A 23,530-nucleotide genomic window follows, 5' to 3' on the forward strand; every position below is an offset into this window, starting at 1 on the left:
AGAATTCAAATAAGGTCCTTCAATTGAATATGCTTTATACATTTCTCAAATGTTTGATTGTTTTTTTTGGGTACTGGGAATCAAACTCAGGACCTTATGCTTGCCAGGTAGGCTCTCTCCCACTGAGCTATACCCCCTGCCCTTCTCAAACATTTGAGATCTGCCAGTTAAGTCTAGGCTAGCAACTTCCAACCAAACCAGTTATTTATTTATTTATTTGTTTATTTACTTGTTTGTTTGGCAGTACCAGGGCTTGAACCAGGGAGGGTTGAACTACATCCCCAGCTCTTTTTATTTTTAATTTTGATACAGGATCTTCCTAAGTGACTAAGTTTCTCAGGCTGGCCTTGAACTTGAATCGTCCTGCCCCAACCTCTATTGTAGCTGGGATTACAGGCATGCTCCCCAAAGCAATATGTTCTTTATCTACGCTTTCCAGTGCAGTGGTTGGTACCTGCTAGCCATATGTGCTGTTGAACATTTGAGTTTTTTGTTTTTTGTGTTTGTTTGCTTGTTTTTTGAGGCAAGGTTTTCTCTCTATGTAGTTGAGGCTGGCCTTGAACTCACTCTGTAGTCCAGGCTGGCGTCAAATGGGTGACGATCCTCCTGCCTCAGTCATCCAAGTGCTGGGATTGCAGGTGTGCACCACCGCAGCCAGCCGAACACTTCAAATGTGACTAGTGCAGCAAAGGGGGGTGGATTTTTAAAACTTTATTGGCATAAAGTTCACATACCATAAAGTTTACCTTTTAAAGTGTACAGTTTAGAGACTTTTAGTGTGTTCACAAAGTCGTACCATAAAGGGCATATGTGCCAGAATATTTTATTTTACTTGGTTTTGGTTTCGGGAATCAAACTCAGGACCTCACGCTTGCCAGACAGGTGCTGTGCCGCTGAGCTATAGCCCCGGTCCTGTGCCAGAATATTTTACGTCATCTCTAAAAGAAACTTACTAGTGACCACATCTCATTCCCGCCTTGTCCCAGCACCTACCAACCTCTAGTCTTCCTTTTCTTGCTATGGATCGCCTATTCTGGATATTTCATATAAAGGAGTCTTTTACTCAGTAGAGGGTTTTCAAGGTTCTTCCTCTTTGTTCTATGCGTCAGTTAATTTTTGGAGGAATAATGTTCCTGATACACGTATTCCACAGTTTGCTTACCCATCCGTCCATCAGGTAATGGGCATTTGAGTTATTTCAGCCTTTTGGCTCCTGTGAATAATTCTGCTACAGACACTGCTGTACAGTGCTTTGTGTCGACACACGTTTTCAGTTCTCTTGCCTATGTACCTAGGTGGAATGACTGGGTCGTATGTTAACTCAGTGTTTAGCCTCTTGGTGACCAACAAGTGCTTTCCCAAAGGAGATGCACCTTTTTATGTTCCTGCCAGCAATGTGTGAAGGATCCAATTTTTCTACACCCTCACCAACACTTGGTGATTTTCTTTTTTTTTTTAAATAGCCATATTCATGAGCTTAAAGTAGTATTCCATACCGCATTGTGGCTTTGATTTGTATTTATCTGGTTACTAATGATGAGAATCTTTGTATGTGCTCACTGGATATTTGTTTGTCCTCTTTGGGAAAGTTGTCTGTTTATTCTTTGTAGTTTTCTTTTTTTTTTCCGGTGCCGGGGATCGAACTCAGGACCTTGTGCTTGGCAGGTAGGCGCTTGTGCTACTGAGCTAGTTCCCTGGCCCTCTTTGTACCATTTTTATTTTTCATTAATTAGTTATGTTTTTCTTGAGACAGAGTCCCACTGTGTACTCCAGGTTGCCCTTGAACTTGCAGCCATCTTCCTGCCTCAGCTTCCCAAGTGCTGGTGTTAAAGGCAGCTGAGTTGGATAGAAATATAGGCAGTCAGGGGCTGGGGATTCAGCTCAGCGGCAAAAGCGCTTGCCTGGCAAGCGCAAGGTCGTGAGTTCGGTTCCTGGTACCGGAGAAAAACCAAAAAAACTAAAAAAAAAAAAAAAAAAAAAAAAAGAAATATAGGCAGTCAGACAGGCTCGGCCCTGGAAGGAGCCAATATGGGAGACAAGATAGCTTGCAAATGGAGATGCATTTGCTGCAGGACAGACCTCAAGACAAAAGACTAACAAATGCACCCACTTATCTCCCTAGGGATGGACATCAGGGATTGATTTTTTTTTTTTTTTTTTTGTATTGGGGATCAACTCAGGACCTTGCGCTTGGCAGGCAGGCAGGCAGGCAGGCAGGCAGGCAGCGCTTATGCCTCTGAGCTTTGTCCCTGGCCCGGGATTGATATTCTAAATAGGTAGGGATCACCTTGAAGAGTCCCTGACCCAACCGCTTACAGGAAAAGCCCCTGTGTGACTTGCTTCCCCATTTGTTCCCAGTTTATTCAATTTTACCTGAACAATTCTTACTGGCTGACCATAGTGTTGTCCCATCTCATGCCCACCTTGTGATTTCCCATTTGTCCCCACCTTGGACCCACCTCACCTTGTGGTTTTTTTGCCCTATAAAAGTCTCTAGAAAAGGAAGCTTTCTTTCCCTCAATAAATACATTCTGCTCTTAACCTCCGTTGCTCCTAAAATTCATTCTTCAATTTTAGAGAACACGAACTCGTGCCAGATACCCTTCAGGTTGGGAATTTCTATTTTCCTGTATCACTGGGATTACAGGCACGCTTCATCATGCCTGGCTTTGCACCCATTCTTTTTTATAGTGGACTGTTGGCTTGGCGGCGGAGCTCAGTGCTCAGTCACTTCCGTTGCACGATCACTTCCGCTGCACGCTTATCCCTGGCACGCATATCCCTGGCTTCGAAATCCAGCAGCGCAAAAGTAAACAAATACAAACTCCTGCAATGAGTTGGGTTTATTGCTTTTTTTGTATTTCTGGAAGTGGAAGAATTTAGATACAGATTCTAGATACAATTCTGTTGCTTGTCAGATATGGCTTGCAAATGTTTTCCCCTTTTATTTATTTATTTTTTTGGTGACGCGGAGAGAACCACAGGAAAGCTCTTCGTTGTTGGGCGCGGCTCAGGCACTCTCCGTGGGTTGGTCTGCTTCCTCTTCACCATCATAGGCTTCAGGCCGCGCAGGATGGCGCCGGCTCTGCGGATTGCAGCCCGCGCAGGTCCGCGCGGTCGGATCGTGTGGCGGGTCCCGCTGAGGGTGGCCGGTGTGTTCTTGTTGATGGTGGTGCGCACATAGGAGGTGGCTGGCTTCCGCTGTCCGGATCTCCGCTTCCTGCCCACTGCGACCCCTTGCCCCTGGCTGCCTGCCCCATGCCCACCGTCTTGCAGTGAATCAGCCCCTTGTAGTGAAAGGTGTAGTTGCGGGCCGGGGACAGGTCCCCATCTTCTCATTTGCCCTTAATTTTTTTGATGTTGTCCTATAAAGGAGAAAAGTTTTGAATTTTCATGAAGTCTGACTTAGCTGTTTCCCTTTTGATGGTTGGACTTCTGATGTGATATTTTAGAAACCCTGACCTAGAACAAGTTCAGAGGTTTACTCTTAAGTGGGCGGAGAGGTGCACGCCTATAACTCCTGCACCGAAGGAGTCTGAGGCAGGAGAATTGCACCTTAGAGCCCAGTCGGCAGTTTAGCAAGTTGGCAAGGCACTCTAATTTTTTTATAAAAAATAAAAAGGTTGCCCAGGCGTGGTGGCGCACGCCTGTAATCCCAGGACTCCGGAGGCTGAGGCAGGAGGATCCTTGGGAGTTGGAGGCCAGCCTGGGCTACACAGTGAGCTCAAGGTGAGTCTGAACAGAGGGCATGTCGGAGACTGCATAGCGAGGCCTTGTCTCAAAAAGACAAAAAACATAAAAGGGTTGTGGATGCAACTCAGGGCAAACACCCTGGGTTCAGTCCCCTGTATGGCCCCAAACAAAAACACCCCTAAAACAAAACACAAATAACATAAAACAGAACACCCTGAGGATTTATGTACTCCTACTGGTATCTTTTCTTTGCAGAGCTTTGTGTTGTTCTAACTCTTACATTCTTATGTTTAAGTTCCTCGTCCACTTCAGTTTAATTTTCCTGTGTGGCATGATCACCATGTACTGGTGACTGGCAGGGATACCTTTTCCTCACTTTGTATGTGTATATTCAGTTTGGCCACATCCTTCATTGAAAAGACTGCTCTCATAAATTGTCTTGGCATCTTTGTCAAAAATCTGTTGAGTAACCTGGGATGGTGGTGTACTCCTATAATCCCAGCGTTTAGGAGGCTGAGGCAGGAGGATCACCTGGAGTTTGCGGCCAGCCAAGGCTACAAAGTGAGTTCAAGTTCAACCTGAACTAGGTGGCGAGACCCTGTCTCAAGCCCTCCCCCGCAAAACCCAAAACAAAGCAAAACTAAACTTTTGACGGAGATGGATGGGGTGGCACACATTTGTAATACCAGGTTTTTGCGAGATGAGGTAGGAACATGGAGGACATTTTTGAGGCCACACTGGGCTATTTATTTATTTTTTCACTCAGATTTATTGGTACACTTTAGATATACATTCATGGTGAAGAATTTGTGCCTGTACATGATAGAACTTGTTTCTTTTCCCCATTCCCCTCCCCTGCCTTCAACCCCTCCTCCCCTCTCCATTTACAAAAGCTTTGTTTCCATTTTTTCTTTCCTCTCTCTCTTTTTAACTTTTCCCTTCCCCCTCTCCCCTTCCTTGTTCCCTCTCCATCTGAACATTTTCTTCCTATTGCACAGTGCCTGTTACACATTTTGGTCCTTATTTATACTTTCAGCTTCTCACATGCGAGAAACAGTTCGGTATTTACACATGTCTGTCTGGTTTATTCCATTTAAGAGTATGGTCTCAAGGCCCATCTGTTTTCCTAGGAATGTCTTGAGCTTATCCTTCTTTATGGCAGAGTAGTACTCTGTCATAAAAAACCCGCACAACTTTATCCATTCACCAGTTGATGGGTACTTCACCTTTGGGCAATTTAAAGAGACCTTGTCCTTTTTTGTTTGTTTGTTTGGTTGGCTGCCTTTTTTGAGACATGTTCTTACTATGTAGTTCAGTCTGGCTGGGAATTCACTAGGTAGCCCAGGCTACCCGCAAACTCACGGTGAGCCTCTTGCCTCAGCCTCCTGAATGCTAGGATTAGAGGCCTGTGCCAGCATACCTGGCGAGACCCCGTTTTACCAAAAAGGGGCTGGGGCTGTAATTTAGTAGTGTAGTACTTGGTGCAGTATGCAGGGGGCCCTGGGCTCAATCCCCAGTACCACTGTCACCACCACAACAAACAAAAATGCCAAATCCAACTGACTATATAAATACGAGCTTTTATTTCTGTATCCCCAATTCTTTTTTTTTTTTGTCTTTTTGAGACAGGGTCTGGCTATGCTGTTCAGGCTGGCCTTGAGCTCACTTTGTAGCCCAGGCTGGTCTCGAGCTCGCAACGATCCTCCTGCCTCAGCCTCCCGAGTGCTGGGATTACAGGCTGCTGGGATTACAGGCGTGCGCCACCACGCCCAGCTCTCTGTATCCCCAATTCTGTTGCTTTGGTTTGTATGTGTATTCTTATACTAGTATCATACTGTCATTCCTGTAGCTTTGTAGCAAGATTTGAAATCAGAAGAGTGAGCTCCCTTTGTTTTCTTTAAAGAGTTTTTTCAAGATGGTTTTGGCTCTCCTTGGACCTTTGCGTTTCTGCATAAATGTTAGCATCAGCTTGTCCATTTCTGCAAAAAAGGCACAGAAATTTCAATAGGGATTTCACTGAATCTCGGTTTGGGGACTATTGACAAGTTCACAGTATTATCCTCCTTAATCCATGGAATAGAAGGCTTCCCATTTTACTGTATTTAGGTCTTCAATTTCTTTCCACGCTGTTTTATAATTTTCAGTTTGTCTTTTATACTCCTTTTGTTAAATTTATTCCTAAATATTTTGTTCTTTTGGTGCTACTATAGAGCTGTTTTCTGTAATTTCATTTTGGAATTATTTATGTCAGTACATAGAATTAAAATTTCCTTCCCTTCCTCTCTCCCGCCCCGCTCCCCTTTCTCTTTCTTTCCTGTGCCAGGATTACACCTAGGGCCTTGGAAATGCTAGAAAAGTGCTCTACCACTGAGCTACATCCCTAGGCCCCCGAACAGAGTTTGGAATACTAATGTATCCTACAACTTCGTTAAGTTTTTTTTTATTATTTTTCTAATTTAAAATTTTTTTTTTATTTTTTTATTTTCTTGAGACAGGGTCTTGCTATGTAAGCTGGCCTTGAACTCACTGTGTAGCTCAGGCTGGCCTTGAACTTGCTGTGATCCTCCTGCCTCAGCCTCGCAAGTGCTGGCGTTACAGGCCTGCGCCAGGTTTTGTTACTTCCATGGTTTTTCCCTGTCTCCCCCAGTGCGACTATGGGAGTTTCTATTTATAGGATCATGTCTTCTGCGAATCAAGATAATTTTTGTTTTTCTTTTTGCAGCAGAAAGGATTGAGCCCACAGCCGGTTCGTGCTAGGCAAGCTTTCCCTAGATAGAGCTCCATCCCTATCTCCGGCCCTTTTTTATTTTGAAACAAGTTCTCAAATTACCCAGCCTGGTCTTAAACTTGTGATCACAAGGCCTCATGAGGCCTGGGGATTACAGGTGTGCATCCCAATGCTTGGCTAAAGGTAACTTAGCTTTTTCGTTCCAAATCTTCAGATTGTCTTGGCTAAATCTTCCAATGCAATGTTGAACAGAAGTGGTGAGAGGGAGCATATATTCTAGTGTTGATCAGGAGATCTTACAATGGAAGCATCCAGTATTTCACTTTTTTTTTTCTTTTTGAGACAGGGTCTCGCTATGCAGTTCAGGGTGGCCTTGAGCTCACTTTGTAGCCCAGGCTGGTCTCGAACTCGCAAGGATCCTCCTGCCTCAGCCTCCCGGGTGCTGGGATTACAGGCGTGCGCCACCATGCCTGGCCAGTATTTCACTATTAATCATGATGTTAGTTGTTGTTCCATAAATTAACCATTATTGGATATTAGGTAGAGGAAGTTTTTTTGTTTTCATTTTTTTGGGTGGTAGAGGGTTTTTTTTTTTCCCCCCGGGTCTTTTTGAGACAGGGTCTTTTATGGAGTTCAGGCTGGCCTTGAACTCACAGTGATCCTCCAGCTCAGCCTCCTGAGTGTACCACACTTGGTGAGTTTTGTTTTTTAATAGGTAAAATTCCGGTTTATTGTTGGACAGCACTGCTTCACACATATATTAAATAGGCCAGTAATGAAATAATGAAATAAAATGAGCGGGAGTTTCACAGACAAAAAAAAAGAAGAAAACTTATCTTTGGCCATTTAAACCCTCTCATTCAAACCAACCATTTAAGTAAGCCAGGCGGGTGGCACATGCCTGTGATCCCAGCACTTGGGAGGCTGAGGCAGGACAATTGATGTGAGGTCAGGGCCACCCTGGATGGACTACATAGTGAATTTGAGACCACCCTGCACTACACAGGAGAACCTGTCTCAAACAAAACAAAACAAAGCAAAACAACAAAACAACCCAAAGAAGCAAACCAACCAGCTATAGTGCAACTAAGTGCATACACACACAAAAAAAATGTTGCTGGAATGCTCAGAATAACATTTTGTTGTTGTTGTTTTTCTTTACAAAGTTTTTTTTCTGCTTTGACATCATAAGCATGGTCTGTAAAGTAGGACAGAGAGCGCCCTCAAGGCTGGTTTGGTCATCCGCAGTCATCAAAACTGTATGACCCCGGGGGCTGGGGGTTTAGCTCAGCGGCAAAAGCGCCTGCCTGGCAAGCGCAAGGTCGTGAGTTCGGTTCCCGGTCCCGGAGAAAAACCAAAAAAACAAAAAAAAACTGTCTGACCCCGAACAATATGTACAAAAATGTAAAATGTAAATAAAAAATACAAACAAGATTTCCTTTTTAAAAATACTTTAAAGAGAAAAAGCCGGGCTTTGGAAGTTTTAGTTCTTTGTTCCTCCCCTGTTGAAAATTTGCGGTTTGGATTTGGTTGGGGAGCGGTGAGTGGTGTCACCTACCTGCAGGTGGCGCTGCCCGCGGGGCTTGGGCACGTGCGTGACCTCTGTACTGAAAAGTGACCTCGTTGAGATTCTCAGACAGGAAGTGCAGGGGCAGTAGGTCATGGTGGCCCTCTGTTGGTTTAACTTTTACTTTTTTGCTGTCTAATTAGCCTCATCAGTCTTCTGCTTCTTAGTGTCAGTGTTGTCGTCCTCGTCCTCGTCCTCATCCTTATCGTCCTCAGCTGCCCGCCTGCAGGAAGCTGCTGCCTTTGCCACCTCATCTTCCTCTTCGTCTACCTGCTTGTGGGCCTGCTGCTCGCCTTTCTCCAGGTGAACAGGAAAGCGACGGTTCGGGGACTCTGGGGAGGCAGTGTGGCTTGCAGGAGGCCTGGCCGGAACACTGCAAAGACGGCTTTTCAGAGCAGCCAGTCTGGTGGTTGAGCCTTGGACATGCTAAGCCGGTGCTCTAACACTGAGCTACACGTCCAGTCCCGGGAAGTCCCTTCTATTCCTAGTTTGATGAGGTTGTGTGGGTTTTTGTTTTGTTTCTTTTTGTGGTACTGGGAATTGAACTTAGGACCTTGCACATGCTAGGCAAGTGCTCAACCACTGATCTATATCTGTATGTGTATCTATACCTATATCTTATCTATATCTATATCTGTATCTGTATCTATCTGTATCTCTAGCTGTATCTATCTCTTTTTAAAATTTTGAGGCAGGGTCTCGCTAAGTTGCCCACATGGGCATTGAACTTGCCATCCTCCTGCCCTAGCCTCTGAGGTAGCTGCTGAATGTTTTTATAGAACACTGTGTTGGATTTTATCCAAAAAAAACTTTTGCATGTACTGAGTTGATCATGTGGTTTTTGTCCTTTATTCTATTAATATGATATATCTCATGAATTGCTTTTCAGATGCTAAGCCAACTTCGCAGTTTTGAAATAAATCCTTCTTAGTCTCTGGGTATAATACTTTTCAGATGTTGCTGGATTCGGTTTGTTAGTATTTTATTGAGGATTTCTGTTTCTTTGTTGATTAAAAAAATTGATCTATAGTTTTCTTGTGATGTCTTTGGTTTTGGTGTCTTCGACTGTTTCGAAGCGTTTGTGCAGAAAAGCTGGTTCTTTAAATGGTGAGGATCATAAAATACTGAGTGAACAAGAGTCAGCTTTCGGCAGCTGAAAAGAGTGGGACAGTGATATTTATGGGAACATCAGGACCAGGGAGAACTGACAGGCAAGCTTGCACCAGAGGAGACAAGGGAAATTGCATAGAAATACGTCAAAGGTGCTGCCTCCTGCCTGCCCAGCACTCTTGCATCTTGCAGAAAGGCTCCAGATTGCAAGACGACCTCATTCCTCAAAAGAGATTCTCCTACTGCGCAAATAGATCCTTGCTCCTAGGCCGGTTCGAGCTTGCTCAGAAGTGTGAGCCCTGTTAGCCTGCCCTGGGCTTTCTGCCTCCATGGGTGTGCGACACAGACTCTTGGAACGTCAGTAACAGTGCTTCCCAGGGCTGGTCTTGACACGCCCCAAGATGTCCTCAGTTTTTTTAGGGAGTGTCTTGCAATTCTCAGAGCACATTTCCTTTACATTTATTTTATAACACAACTCCCTGCCATTTCAGGTTCGCCTTTGTGGTACCCGTGTCAGGGGAAGCAAATGGGAAGCTCCGTGTCACGGAAGGAAGAGTTGCAAGTTCCTAGATGCAGAAAACTGAGACTCTCGGGTCTGGGTGTGTAGAAGTGTCACTCTCCGGTGGCGTGCTTACCTAGCGTGGACCAGTGCTCTGGGTCCCAGCTCCAGCATGGGGCAGTTTGTGTGTGGGGGGTGTTAATGTACCCTAATCACCGATTTATTGTAGTGTTTAGAAAAGGTCCTGGCACATCAGAATAGATACTCAGTAAATATTAGTTTAATGAAAAACCACTGGATCAATGAGTTGAAGACTCAGTGTGCAGGGCTGGGGATATAGCTCAGCGGCACAAGTGCCTGCCTGGCAAGCACAAGGTCCTGAGTTTGATTTCTGGTACCAAAAAAACAAAAACAAAAACAAATAAGACTCAGGGTGCATGTGGGAGGGCAGACAGTGTGTCTCTACAGCCCCTAAGAAAATCATTCTTCTTGGAATTGCTTTTCTTTTTTAATGTTTTGTTTTTGTACTGGGAATCGAACTCAGGACCTTGCGCTTGCTAAGCAGGCGCTATGCTGCTGAGCTATACCCCCCACCGGAATTGCTTGTTTTTGTATGGAAAATATTCTTGCTGTTGAAGGCGGAGGCCTTGTGTGTAGAGCAGGGCTGTGACTACGCGTTGGCCAGTGAATGTGAGCTCTGGCGTATGAGAGAACACGTTCTACTTGGAGTCAGAAGGGGACAAAGGTGTGGGGACGGTACCTGGAAACACTAGGCCGCTTTAAAACAATGGACTTGAGCATCTGGTGTTCACGGAGCGCCTTGTAACCTGTCTCATGCATATGAAAGGAATACTTTCATGATGAAAAGCATAAAATAGTGAAAGAGATAAAATAAGCTGGTGTGGCTAAGTGCTGTCCTAGAACTCATGCCTAGAATGTATAAGGCCTCGGGTTTGATCTCTAGCCCCAACAAACGAACAAACAAAAGAGATAATAAACAAGGGAAATTACAAGTAAAGAACAAGAGCCCATTTAAAAGAAAAACACAGATTTAAAAACGACAGATTTGGTTTCTAGAAATAAAAAATACTTATTGAAATGAAGATTTTAATGTATAAGCTGTGCTCCTTTGAAAGGAAATCTAATACTGTTTGGCAAAATTGAGCATATTTATATCCTATCTCTTAAAAAAGTTGCAAGTAGAAAGGTAAACAGGACAAAGGTGCAATCCTCCCTAAATACTCAAAGAAATTCATAAATTATAATAGCAAATAAGACACTTCATGCAGAAAGAGAAACAGTAATATACGCAATACACAAGTGATTACAACTTAATATATGGAGCTGGGACCAAAAGCATCAATCTTGTCAGTAAACGTGGATGACTGTGACTTACTTATTGAAAGAAAAATCTCTTCATTGTGGTGAAGCAAGAACCAACTATATGTGGTATATGAGATACTTCTAAATCAAAGTAATACAGACAGGCTAAAAATAAACACAAAGATGTTCCAGGCAAATTGAAAATAAGTGAGGATTGTGATCTTGGTATCAGACAAAGTAAATCTAGGCTAACAAATAACCAATTGTGACAGAGAGGAAAGTATAAAATTAAAAGCCCATTTTATAATGCAGGTATAATTATGAAAATGTATGCACGAAAACCATCATTCGTTTATTTTGCAGTATTGGGACTGAACCTAGCGCCTGGTGCATGCCAGGCAAGTGCTGTATCACTGAGGGGTCGCATCCATATTTACAAAGCAGAAACTACAGATACAAGGAGACACAGATGGAAACATACTGCTAGTAGCCAACTTTCGGGGCAAAGCAGATCAAATGACAGAACTATAAGGGTACAGAAAAACTGAACAACATAATAGGTAAAATAGATTTCATTGATCTACACTGGCTGGACTTTAGAACCTAATTAGAGAATGTACCTTCACTGCTCATGGAGGAGTTAAAAAAATCATTAAATCTTCGATCACAAAGAAAGAGCAGTAAACTGTTTACCATAGGGCCAGCGATATAGCTCAATGGCACAGTGCCTTCCTGGCAAGTGCAAGGTCTTGGGTTTGATTTCTGGTACCCAAAAAAAAAAAAAAAATTCTGTACCATAGGAAGATTACAAACAGTTCTCTTGTCATGGTGCAATAAATCTAGAATTAAAGAAAACAGACTTGGGCTGAGTTTGGTAATCCCAGCATTTAGGGAGGCTGAGGCATGAGGATTGCAAGTCTGTGTCAAGCCTGGGCAATTTAGTGAGAACCCTGTTGCCAAACGTGGGGGTGGGAAGGCGTGGGGCGTGTGGGTGGCAATGTAGCTCAGTGTTACAGCGTCCCTTGGCTTTGATTCCCCCCAGTCCTGGATGGAACAAGGACAGGAAAGGAAGAGGAAAGAATTGCTTAAGGTTAAAGGAGAAGAAACATAACAGCTAACTGCTTTGTGGGTACTGGATCAGATTGTGGACAAAACATTATTTGCTATAAAAGATATTGTTGGGGGGCTGGGGATGTAGCTCAGTGGCACAAGTGCCTGCCTGGCAAGCACAAGGTCCTGAGTTCGATTCCTGGTACCAAAAAAAAAAAAAAAGATATTGTAACAATCGCTAAAACCTGAATTTTAGATGAGAGAATAATGTGTTAATTCTAATGTTCAATTTTGCCCATGGTACTTCCATTATATGAGAATGTCCTTATTCTTAGGAAGTAGCACTGAAGTATTTAGGGATCAGGGGCCAGATAGTCTGCAGCTTACTCTACAGTGGGAAAACCTATGGAGAGAATGAGAGAACTGGATATATTTATGTGATCTTGGGTGTCTTCAGAACTTTAGGATGTGCTTCGTGGCAGGCCAACCACCTGGTGGGCTAGGTTAAAGTGCGGACTATTTCCATGTGCTTGAAGCCTGCTTTCCGGGGGGTAGTAACCAGGAACACAATTTATAGGTGAAAGGCACAGAGTCCAGGTTATACGCGTTGATTGTCTTTGAGTCTCCTGGAAGGCAAAAAGAGGCCTGAGGAGCTTTTGTTTCTTTTTGTTTTCTTTCTCTTTCCTTCTTTGTGACTTTCTTTTTTTTTCTTCTTCTTCTTTTTTTTTTTTTGTCTTTTTGAGACAGGGTTTCTTTATGCAGTTGGGGCTGGCTTTGTACTCTCAGTGATCCTGCCTCAGCCTCCTGAGTGCTGGGATTACAGGCATGCGCCACCACACCCGGCATAATTTTTGTTTCTGAAGTTGCAATTTGTTTTAAGATTGTCATTTTAAAATCAAGATTTTCCTGGTCTCCTTTCTACCTGTCATTCCTTCTGTCCTGCCTCAGTTTCACTTGTAGGTAAGCGCACTAGATGACCTCCAAAGGAATAATAATAGGTTATTCACTGCCCTATTGTTGCTAACTAGTGAAAAGCTGGAAACAACCTAACTTCTGTACAAGACAGCAGATGGGGAAGCAATTTGTTATAATCATACAGTGCATTTAAAAATGACCTCTTAGCACCAGGTGTGGAGGGACATGCCTCGGGAGGCCGAGGCAGGAGGATCCTTGTGAGTTTGAGACCAGGCTGGGCTACAAAGTGAGTTCAAGGCCAACTTGAACTGCATAGCCAGACCCTGTCTCAAAAAGACAAAAAAAAAAAAAAAAAAAAAGACCTCTTAGTTACATTTAGAAATCTCAAAAACAATAGCCTGGTGAAACGAAGCAGGTAGCAGATTGGGCACAGTCTCTGACCTGGGTTCAGTCCTCAGCACAAAGAAACAAAAAACAGGAAGCAGAAGCTTGAAGCATAAAAGCATAAAATTTAAGAACACAGAGAATAGTGATGGATATTGTTAGTGCATAAAATAACAATCTCTGTCCTAGAGAAATTTGCAGGCATTTAAAGAAAAGTCAAGTAAACAAAATGTAGGGCAATGAATACTGCGGTTAGAATGGATACAATATAGAGGAAGAGGGGAAGGTCTCATTTCTCAGGAATGGCAAACCTCGCAGGCCTCAGAACCAAGTGCTGAATGACAAGAAGAGTTTACCCAGGTGATAGTAAGGATGATGTCACCTGCAGACCCAGGAGTCCCATGGGCAGTGAGGAACTGGTTCTGCTGGTCCTTCACTTTGTTGGACCTTGGTTGTTTGTGCCCTTTGGGGGGCGGGTAGAGTCTTGCTATGTAGCCCAAGCTGGCCTCGAACTAGCCGTGTGATCCTCCTGCCCCTCAGCCTCCCCAGTGCTGGGATTACAGGTGAGCGTCATCACGCCCAGCTGGTTCGTTGTGCCTTTGATGAAAGAATCCAGTCATGACACATGGACTGGCCTGGTGTGGTGGTGCACATCTGTGATCCCAGCACTTGAGAGGCTGAGGCAGGAGGATCGCCAGGGGTTGAAGGCCAGCCTGGGCTACATTGTGAGTACAAGACCAGCCTGCACTGCGTAGGGTGACCTTGTCTCAAAAATAAAAATAAAACGGAAAAAAACCAAAACAAACAAGAAAAGACACATGGTTCGGCCTGCAGAAGTATAGGTAGAATTTAGTGCATGGTAGAGCAACAGTAACCCTTTAAGCTAGAAATGGGCAGTGCCACAAAGGAATCTGCATGGAATGCCAATGTGTGTACATTTTTGTGTACATAAGAGTCCTGGGGTTGGGGGAAGTAGGGAAATTATGTTTATCAATATTTACTTAAAAGTTACTTTGGGATTGCAAAAGGTCTTCTACCCTGTCGAGATAGTGAGTGATTTGTCAGGGGCTTTAATCATGTCAGAAACTCACAGGGAAGAAATTTACCAATTCTTAATTTAAACCAGGACCCACCCCAAAGCAGGAGGCTCTTCAAAGAACATTTCCTTTCCTGCTACTGAACTGTAGGCCTCCGCACCCAGGGATACTGTACGCCTTGTTCTGCAGCTGGAGGGCCAGGGATCAGAAGGAATGCACAGTGTGTGAACTTAAAATGTCATTGTGCTGTGTGGGCTCACTTTAGGTTGGAGACCTAGTAAATGATGTATTATTCATTGAAGTCTTTGTTCCTTTACATAAGCATGCTATTTTGGACCCCCTCCTCCTTGTGCCCCAGGCCCCTTAATGTCTCACTTCTAGAAGATAGCATCATCTGCAAAAATAGAGCCTGGTTTGGAACCTGTCTAAAGTTTCTCAGCTGGGAAGAGGATGGGTCAGCGATGGAGGCGTTCCTGCTGGTACCTGTAGGTGCCCGCTTGACAAGGACTCTTCAGACAGAACTAACTCAATTGATTGCAGGAAGGCAGCTGGGAGGGCTAGCTTCTGGAAGCAAAAGACCGAGAGTTTCGTTATAAATTACAAAAAGGACAGATCTGGAAGCAAAACCACGTCTATTTTTTTCCCCTTGATTTTGTTTTGTTTTCTTTTTGAGGCAGGGTCTCACTATGTAGTGCAGGCTGGCCTTGAACTTGCTTATGTGGTCAGGTTGGCCTCGAACTCATGGTGATCTTCCTGCCTCAGCCCCTAGGGTGCCGGGATTACAGGCATGGGCCACTACACCCTGCCGTATTTTTCTTTTTCTAATGAATTAATTCATTGCTAGAGAATTAACCAGGGCCTTTGAACAGCGCTACACACTAGCCCTTTTTGTATTTCTTACTTTGAGAGGAGGTTTCCGCGAAACCGCCCAGGCCGTGCTCAAACCCAGCCATCCTGCCTCAGCCTCCCAGAGTGCGAGGATTACACGGGTGCAAACTCCCCCCCACAACCACACAAGAAATAATGAGGACGCAACAGAAATAGAAGAAGTGATTGGGTCCCGGAGCAGTGTTTCCCTCCAACCAGTAGGATTCAGGGTGCAATTAGCTGTAGGTGTGGGGGTAAACTGAGGCAGTTCCTGGCTTGAACATCTGGTGTTTTTGTGTTACCTGATTCCACTCCTGGCCACCGCTAATGGGACCTTTTGTTCTAAAATGAAAACATACAGCGAAGGGACCGGACGGGGCTTTCACGTGGGGGATGTGTGCTTCTGCATTCATCTCAGAGGTTTTAGTTATCAAAAACAAAGCAAAGCTGATGTATTAGCTTGTGTTACAGCCTGGTGGGTTCGAGGGTGTCGTTGCTTTCTGTAGTTTTGCTGTGCTTGAACCAAATTTATTAACCAAGAAGGTTGTGGCAAGAATTAGAGGAGCGGAACTACGGGGAAGGCTTTGAGCTCTGGGTCCAACGTCAAAGCTTCAGGGACAGAGGACACCGCCTCGGCACCCTTGGACCAAGCCTAGGGGTGGGAGGGGGTGTCCCTGAAGGTTCCACGCCCCGCCCTGGCCCCGCCTCCACCCCCGCCCTGGTTCTGCCTCCATTCGCCCTGGCCCCGCCTCTCTCCGTGACGCCGCCCCGTCTCTAGGTAACCGCGAGAGGTTAAACAAGGCAGGCAGCCGCGACACCGGCGCGCCTGCCTACCTCCTGCCGGGCTTGGACGCTCGGACCTAGCGCTATGGCCCTGCCGCTGCTGCCGGGCTACAGCTTCAACCGTAATGTGAGTAGCCAGGGCGTCTGAAGTCAGTCCTCAGCCGAGTTTGGGGTTCAGTGGTCTTGGGGCATGGCCACCTGCCCGAATCCTCGCCTGTTGTAGCCAGTGGAGAGCTGCAGCTAGTTCTTCGATGGGTTTGTTTCACCTGAGCCCGAATTTGACTGTCCCCCGCGTCTCCAGCTGCAGCTGGATGCTCTTCCTATTGTAGATACCTAAGGGTCCTTGTAGGCGGCAGGACACTTAAAGGTAGCTGGTGGTAGAGTTCTTCGTGTGCAGTTGCTATGCTCCCAACAGCCCTTTGAAGTAGATACTATTTTTCTTCTCATTTTATGGAAGCGGAGGCACAGTGTTAGGACTTTCTTTTGGCGGGAGTATTTATTTGTTTATTTTTTGAGATAGGACCTTACTATGTAGTTCAGGCAAGCTTTGAACTCACATAGTCCCGATCGGCCTCAAACTCTCAGCGATCCTCCTGCCTCAGCCTTCTGAGTGATGTGATTACAGGCGTGCGCTTCCGCAAAGCCCCCCATCCCCCCTGTGTTTTGAGACAGGCTCTTTTTTTCTCCCAACCTGTCTCTACAGCGCAGGAACCTAATGGTTTTTCTCAGTACTCAATGTGAAACAGATAAATATACTTTTTATTTTGTCTTTGGTTTTTTGAGACAGGGTTTCACTGTATAGTTCAGGCTGGCCTCGAACTCCCAGCGATCTTCCTGCCTCAGCCTCCCAAGTGCTAGAATTATAGGCATGGGCTACCACACCTGGCAGTTTTATTATTAATTGGGGAGACTTGTTGCAGTTTAGGGAGGGAGGTGGCATCTAGGTAAGGGTTCCAGCAACTTATTAAAATTCATCCTAACCAATATATACAGAGGGCCAGATGAAAGCAGAAAACAAAACACAGAAACTCCCAGCATTAAAGAACTTCTGGCAATAAGTAACACTTTACTTAAGTGTTTATTTAGTGGTACTGGGCTGAGCTACATCCCCAGCCCTTTTTTTATTTTTAAGTTGCTAATTTGCCATTGCTGGAAGTGAATTTGTAATCTTCCTGCCTCAGCCTCCCTGATTGCTGGAATTACAGATGTGTGCCATCATGCCTTGTTAATAGCACCTTATTTAAACAACAGAAGGAAAATGATTCAGGGTTTTGTCTTTTTTGGCTTTGCCAATTGTATCTGCAGGAGAAGATAAGTAATACACTGACGAGAGAGAATAATAAGATGGAGCCACTCAGGGTATTTGAGTAAACCTCTAAGGAGTTTAGAAAGCAGACATCAGATTACCTTTGAACTTTGAACATTGTCTGTCTCTGTTGCCCTAAAGTACCAGGTTTTTGGTAGCTTCATACATAGGTTGCTGAATTCAACTTTGCAGACGGGACTGTGCGTATCCTGGCAGCTGCAGCATTGGCGTCGGTAAGACGGGGCATGTCACCCCAGTAGGAAAGCCTCCTGAGAGGCAGGGCATGAAAGAAGATTCCAGAAGCAAAGAAGCATGTGGGTAAAAGTAATTTTAGTAAGAAAGGAAAGTAGAGCCTACAGTGTTGGGCTCAGCAAAACTTCTGAGCCGCCCTGCCTGCCGCCTGCACATGTACACAGCTCTCACGTGCAGTGACTAAGTGTGGTAAGGAAAAAGTGTTTGGAGGAGATGATGTAAAATCCGCCATATTGTACTGAGTGTATTTTGCTTTTTATTTCTTTATTTTTTTTAATTGTGAAGAATACATACACCGGGAAATGTACACTGGGACAATCACAAAGTGAACATCAAGAAATACAATCTTGTTAGGGTTTCATGGTATAGCAGTTACCTAGCATATGCGAGGTGCTGGGCTCCATCCCCAGTGCCACGCAAATCAAACAAATAAAAATATTCAGGACTCCAAAAACGACCCTCCTTCCTTAACAAATAATTTTTTTTTGTTCTTTTTGTCTGTTTTTTGGAGACAGGGTCTCCCTGTGCAGTTCAGGCTGGCGTTGAGCTCACTTGGTAGCCCAGGCTGGTCTCGAACTCGCAATGATCCTCCTGTCTCAGCCTCCTGAGTGCTGGGATTACAGGCGTGCGCCCCCACGCCTGGCTATCATGACTAGCATTGAAAAAAATGGGGGTGTTGTAGTCAGGCTTTACAGGCAAATAGATTTAATACAGGACACATAATTTATAGAATTGTTTTATAACATTCACCCAAAGAGTCAAATGCAAAAGAGTGCAAGCGATTTGTCTATGCACTAGAGAGACCCAAAGAATCCAGCTGGGCTGGGAGCCCATGGCAATGCCCCCGAGTCCAGCTGGAGGCCAAGAGCTCACAGCAATGTCTCATGCACGTCTGTTTCACAGACTGTGCTGGGAAGGCCCAAAGGTCAGTGGTGGAAGCTAGAAAGTCTGCACCAGCAGGGTGAAGGATCTGTGCCAGCAGGCTGAGGGGTCTGCTCTGGAGCCAGGAAGTGATGCTTAGAGTAAGGACCAGAGCTCCCCTGAAAAGTACCGCAGCCGTCCTCAGCAACAGCTGAGGACCCCTTGAGTTAAATCTGGAAAGCCAGCATGACAAACTTCTTCAGGAGGATCAACAGCACACCATCTTCCCCTCCAGTTCTCCTTTTATGCAGTTGGCAACAGTCCTCAGGTGGGCCTCCCACCAGGCACCATGCTGACTCGATTTGGCTGGGTGTTACAGGCTGGCCATTAGCTGATCCACCACAGGTGGGTAAAAAAGGTAGCAAGAAGAATTAGAATAGAATTGAAAATCCAGAGTGTGCTAGGCTTGGCAAGGAAGACAAGTGTTGACTCATGAACTTCTGCTTTCTCATGCACATTTGTGCATACGGGTGCGTGTGACTCGGGCTGTGCTAAGATATGGCTGTAAGGCTGGGGATTTAGCTCAGCGGCACAGCGCCTGCCTGGCAAGCGCAAGGTCATGAGTTCGATTGTCAGTACCAAAAAAAAGCAAAAAAAGAAAATATGATATGCCTGTTACTGCGGTGGTAGTCAGTGTTAGAAAAGCATTCCTTAGAGCCATATCTCCCATGTCTTCCCTTGGTGTTTTAAATTCGTGTCTTCAGTTTCTTTGAAGGTAAGATCTAGTCTCTATCTTCAGGGAGCCTCGACAGTGCCTAATCAGCCTTTTCCCATCTTTTAAGTTTTTAAAATTTAAAAAATTGTTTAAAATTTTATTTATTGGTTTTTGAGTTACTGTCTCACTATGTACCTCAGGCTTGAACGCGTTGTGTTGTCTATGCTGGCCTCACATTTGTGGCAATCCTCCTGCTTCAGCTTCCCAAGTGCTGGGATTACAGGCATGCACTACCACACCTAGCTAGGTTTTTAAATTTTTATAAAGTTTTTGAGCTAAAATTCACGTAACAAAATCACCATTTAGCAGTATGGAATTCAGTGTCCCTTATTATGTTTGGCATTGTACAACCAGCACGTCCAACTAGTTCTAAAGACATTTGCCTCAGTCTAAACCTCAATCTTTGCCCTGGAGGAATCTTTGAAATGATTTTCAGGTCTCAGGAACTCCTACATAAAAATTATATCTACTGCCCATGGTGCATTGGCACGATCAGCAAGGTGCAGATGTAATAATGGTTGTTGTTTTTTCGGGGGAGAAGTGCTAGGTTTCTGTGGGGGCTGTTACTGATTCATCCATGTCATTTACCTGCTCTTCGTCTTTAAAGGTCATCATCAGCTCTAAAGTGGGTGGGAGCATGGTAGTAGAAGATTTAGGTTAGTTTCTTTTCTTTTTTTGGGGGGTGGTCCCTTTCTATCTTACTGAAGTAGGTCTTAAAAGGTGTCCTCATATTTTATATTAAAGGTTGCTAGTGAGGAATGATACATAGTGAGGTATAAGCGAGAGCAGGTTGTCTCTTATTAAAAACAAAAAATGACTTGCAGCAAAAATGTTTGTTTTATATTTGGTACTAAGGATTGAACACATGGGCCTATCTAGCCCTCACCTACATCCTTGGCCCCTTAAACCTGCCCCCCCCCCCACAACCTCCCCAGTTTCCCAAGTAGCTGAAAGTACAGGCTAGAGTGACCCACAGCTGGGCTTTAGCCAGTTTGCTTTTGTTTTTTGGGTGTGTCTTTGTTTTTGAGACATCACTATGTAACCCAGGCTGGCCTCAAACTCATGGCAGTCCTCCTGCCTCAGCCTCCTGAGTGCTGAGATTAAAGGCATGTGCCACCATGCCCAGCTGCCAGATTTTTAAGGAAAAAAGACAGTGTAATTAAATTTACCTTACCCTTCTTTTTTTCATGCACTTCAAAAACTCAAGGATCAGTTGAATTTATTTTTCATAAGCAATCTAAGATTATTATTTCTGTTTTAATCTGTTGGATTACTTTTTCAGAAAGTAGGTTTCATGGATGTAATTTAAAGGGGTAGATTTATTTTAGTTAAGCCATTTGTAGCATGAAAATATGGTGACAATGTTAGATAGTAAGATTACTAAAACCATTCAAGGCCTTATGAATAAAAATATAACCTATGACACAGTTTTATGTTGGATTTAAGAATTGAATCTTTGAGGTAATGGCTCATGCCTGTAATCTCAACACTTGGGGAGGCTGAGACAGAAGGACTGCTGTGAGTTCTAGGCCAGCCTGAACTGCATAGTGAAACCCTGTCTCAAAAAATACCAAAAAAAAAGAAAATTAAACCTTTTTTTGGTAACTCGTTGATTTGTTGAGGTTCAAATGGAGGCAATTCTAAAATTAAAATCCTGATTTCCTCAGAGATATATGGTACATTATTGTTTATTTATAAATTATTATATATAAATATATAGTTTTGTTTTTTTTTTTTTCTTCTTCTTTTGTTTTCTTTTCAAGGTAGGGTCTTGCTATGCAGTTCAGACTGGCCTTGAGCTCACTTTGTAGCCCAGGCTGGTCTCGAACTAGCAGCTATCCTCCTGCCTGAGCCTCTTGAGTGCTGGGATGACAGGCAAGCACTACCACGCCCGGCTAGTGTTTTCATTCCTTTTTTTTTGTTTTTCTTTTGGTGCTGGGACTCGAACTCAGGACCTTGCACGTGCCAGGCAGGCGCTGTGCCACTGAGCTATATCCCCAGCCTTAGAGTATTTTCAAAAGACAAAAATAATAAAATTTACCTCCTGTATGAAACCTGTGCTTGTGTTTTGCCACATAGAAACTCAGTTCTGGATCAGACTAGAGATAAGCACAGACACATTTCATTTTTAGCTGGAACGAGATTTCTGGTCTTCTTGATACCTGTTAAAGAAAGCTTTGCTTACTTACACACATAAGAAGCTGCAAACTGTAGCAAAGCGGCCATTGCTTCCCTGTGAGTGGCAGGGCATTTGATTTTCACATGGATTCTCAACTGGCCATATGCTAGATGTGTAACTTTACACGAAATTATCCACCTGTCTTCCAATTTGCCTTCTCACCAGCAGTGAAGGAGAGCTCCTATTCCTCTGAATCCTTGGGGGATTGGAATTGGCACTGTTTCGGATTTTAGCCATTTTAATAAATGTATAGTGTGTGTCAGTTTTAATTTTTATTTCCCTAATGGCTGTGATATTCAGCGTCCTTTTATGGGCCTCTGTGCAATTTGTGTATTTCCTTTGGTAAAATCTCGGTTCATGGCTTTTACTCATTGTTAATGGAGTTTTCTTACTGTTGAGTTTGAGAATTTTAAATAATATATTCGGGAAACAAGTCCATTGTTAGATATGTGGGCTGCAAATATTTTTTTCCTCAGTCTGTGGCTTGAATTTTCATTCTTTCAAAACAAGTATACAAAATATGGATATATTTTTAAGGATAAAACACAACATGAATTCAAGCTGATATTTCCAATTCGAGCTGCTATTTCCAATGATTTTAGTGTTATTTAACTTTGATTTTGCATTTATGGTTTACTTACGTGGAAAATGTTGATTCACAAGATGTTAGCATGCTTGCTTGCTTTTTATTTTACCATAAATAAAAATATAAATACATACGATAGTTTTTTGATTAATAATAATGACATTATCAATTAGAGATCTGAAAAATAGTTTTAAGATTTCATTGTAGTTCTTTCTGTTTTGTGTTTATATCCCACTAGGAATGCACTATCAAATTTCTGGGTTTTGGGGGCTGGGTATTTAGCTCAGCGGCACAGCACCTGCCTGGCAAGCGCGAGGTCGTGAGTTTGATTCCCGGTACCCGAAACAAAAAACAAACAAACAAACAAAAAACCAAAAAAAAACACCTGGGTTCTAATTTCATTGAAATGATTGTTGGGAGTACAATTAAATCATCAACTTAATATTCAGTTTCATCGTACTTTTTTTGTTGTATTTTTGAGACAGAGTCTCACTTACGCAGTTCAGGCTGGACTTGAACTCACTTTGTAGCTCAGGCTGGCCTCGAAGTTGCAGCAATCCACCTGCTTCAGCCTCCTCAGTGCTGGGATTACAGGTGTGCACCCATCTCATGTAGCTTATTTCATTGTACTTTTGATTCTGGTTTTTTTTTTGTTTTTTTTGTTGTTTGTTCCCTTCCTCACTGGGAACGAACCCAGGGGCACTCTACCAGCCTTTTGTTCAGTTTTTTAATTTTGAGAGAGGGTCTTACTCCCTTCCCCTGGCTGGCCTTGAACTCCATGATCCTTCTATCTTGGCCTCCCTAATTGCAGACTTTACAGGAATGTGTGTACTTTCAATTATTGATTTAAAATTTTTTGTTTTATTATAGTGTAAAACATCTGTATGCTTTCAAAGTCAAATCTACAAAGTAAGATACTGTATGTGCAGAGAGGGCTAGCTTTTATCCCTGCGTCTGCAGCTTTGTCACCTCCTTTCCTGTACTGTAGCCTCCACCCCCTTTATTTAGTCTCCGATTCTCCTTCCTTTCCCCTCCTCTTTGTGTTTTTGGGTGACAGGGTCTCACTCTGTAGCCCGCGATGGTGTCAAATTTGTGGCTGTCCTCCATCCTGCTGCCTCAGCGTGCTGGGAGTACAGGCATGTGCCACTATACCTGGCTTTTTTTGTTTGTTTTTGAGACAGAGTCTCACTGTGTAGTACAGGGTGGCCCTGAACTCTCTATGTAGCCCAGGCTGGTCTCAAACTCATAGTGTCCCTATTGCCTCAGCCTCCCACGTGCTGGAATTACAGGCATTTGCCACCACACCTGGCTTTTCTTTATGATTTTAGAAATAACAAATTATTAAATATGTTTACATGCTTTCCTTTATTAAGTAAACGGTAGCATACTGTGTACGTTCGCTTGCATCTTGTTTCTTTTTGTTTGAGCAGTAGATCTGAAAGGGTGCTTCCTGGTAGTATATACTGTAGAACTATTTCCTGTTTCCTGTCACAGCTCTGGGGCTACTCTCTTGTGTAGACTTACAGTTGTTTATTTGACCCATCCCCGTTTGATGTATAGTTATATTAATTCCTGTCTTTTGCTTTTGCAAACAATGCTGAAATAAATCACAAAA

General features: G+C 43.8%; 1 protein-coding gene and 1 pseudogene across 1 annotated transcript in view; one reads left to right on the plus strand and one right to left on the minus strand.

Annotated features, from left to right (window-relative positions):
• Positions 1-2,952: 2,952 nt before the first annotated feature.
• On the minus strand, positions 2,953-8,084 carry LOC102010616 (annotated as a pseudogene).
• Positions 8,085-15,974: 7,890 nt separating this feature from the next.
• Positions 15,975-23,530, plus strand: part of Efhc2 (EF-hand domain (C-terminal) containing 2) — a 168,508-nt gene continuing 160,952 nt past the window's right edge. Inside the window, exon 1 of the mRNA XM_005408997.1 lies at positions 15,975-16,083. Within this exon, the coding sequence (XP_005409054.1) occupies positions 16,042-16,083 (42 nt within the window). The 5' untranslated portion in view covers positions 15,975-16,041. The remainder of the gene's footprint in view (positions 16,084-23,530) is intronic.

Source organism: Chinchilla lanigera, unplaced genomic scaffold, assembly GCF_000276665.1.
Source record: "Chinchilla lanigera isolate Chin_1 unplaced genomic scaffold, ChiLan1.0 scaffold00115, whole genome shotgun sequence".
Lineage (NCBI taxonomy): Eukaryota > Metazoa > Chordata > Mammalia > Rodentia > Chinchillidae > Chinchilla > Chinchilla lanigera.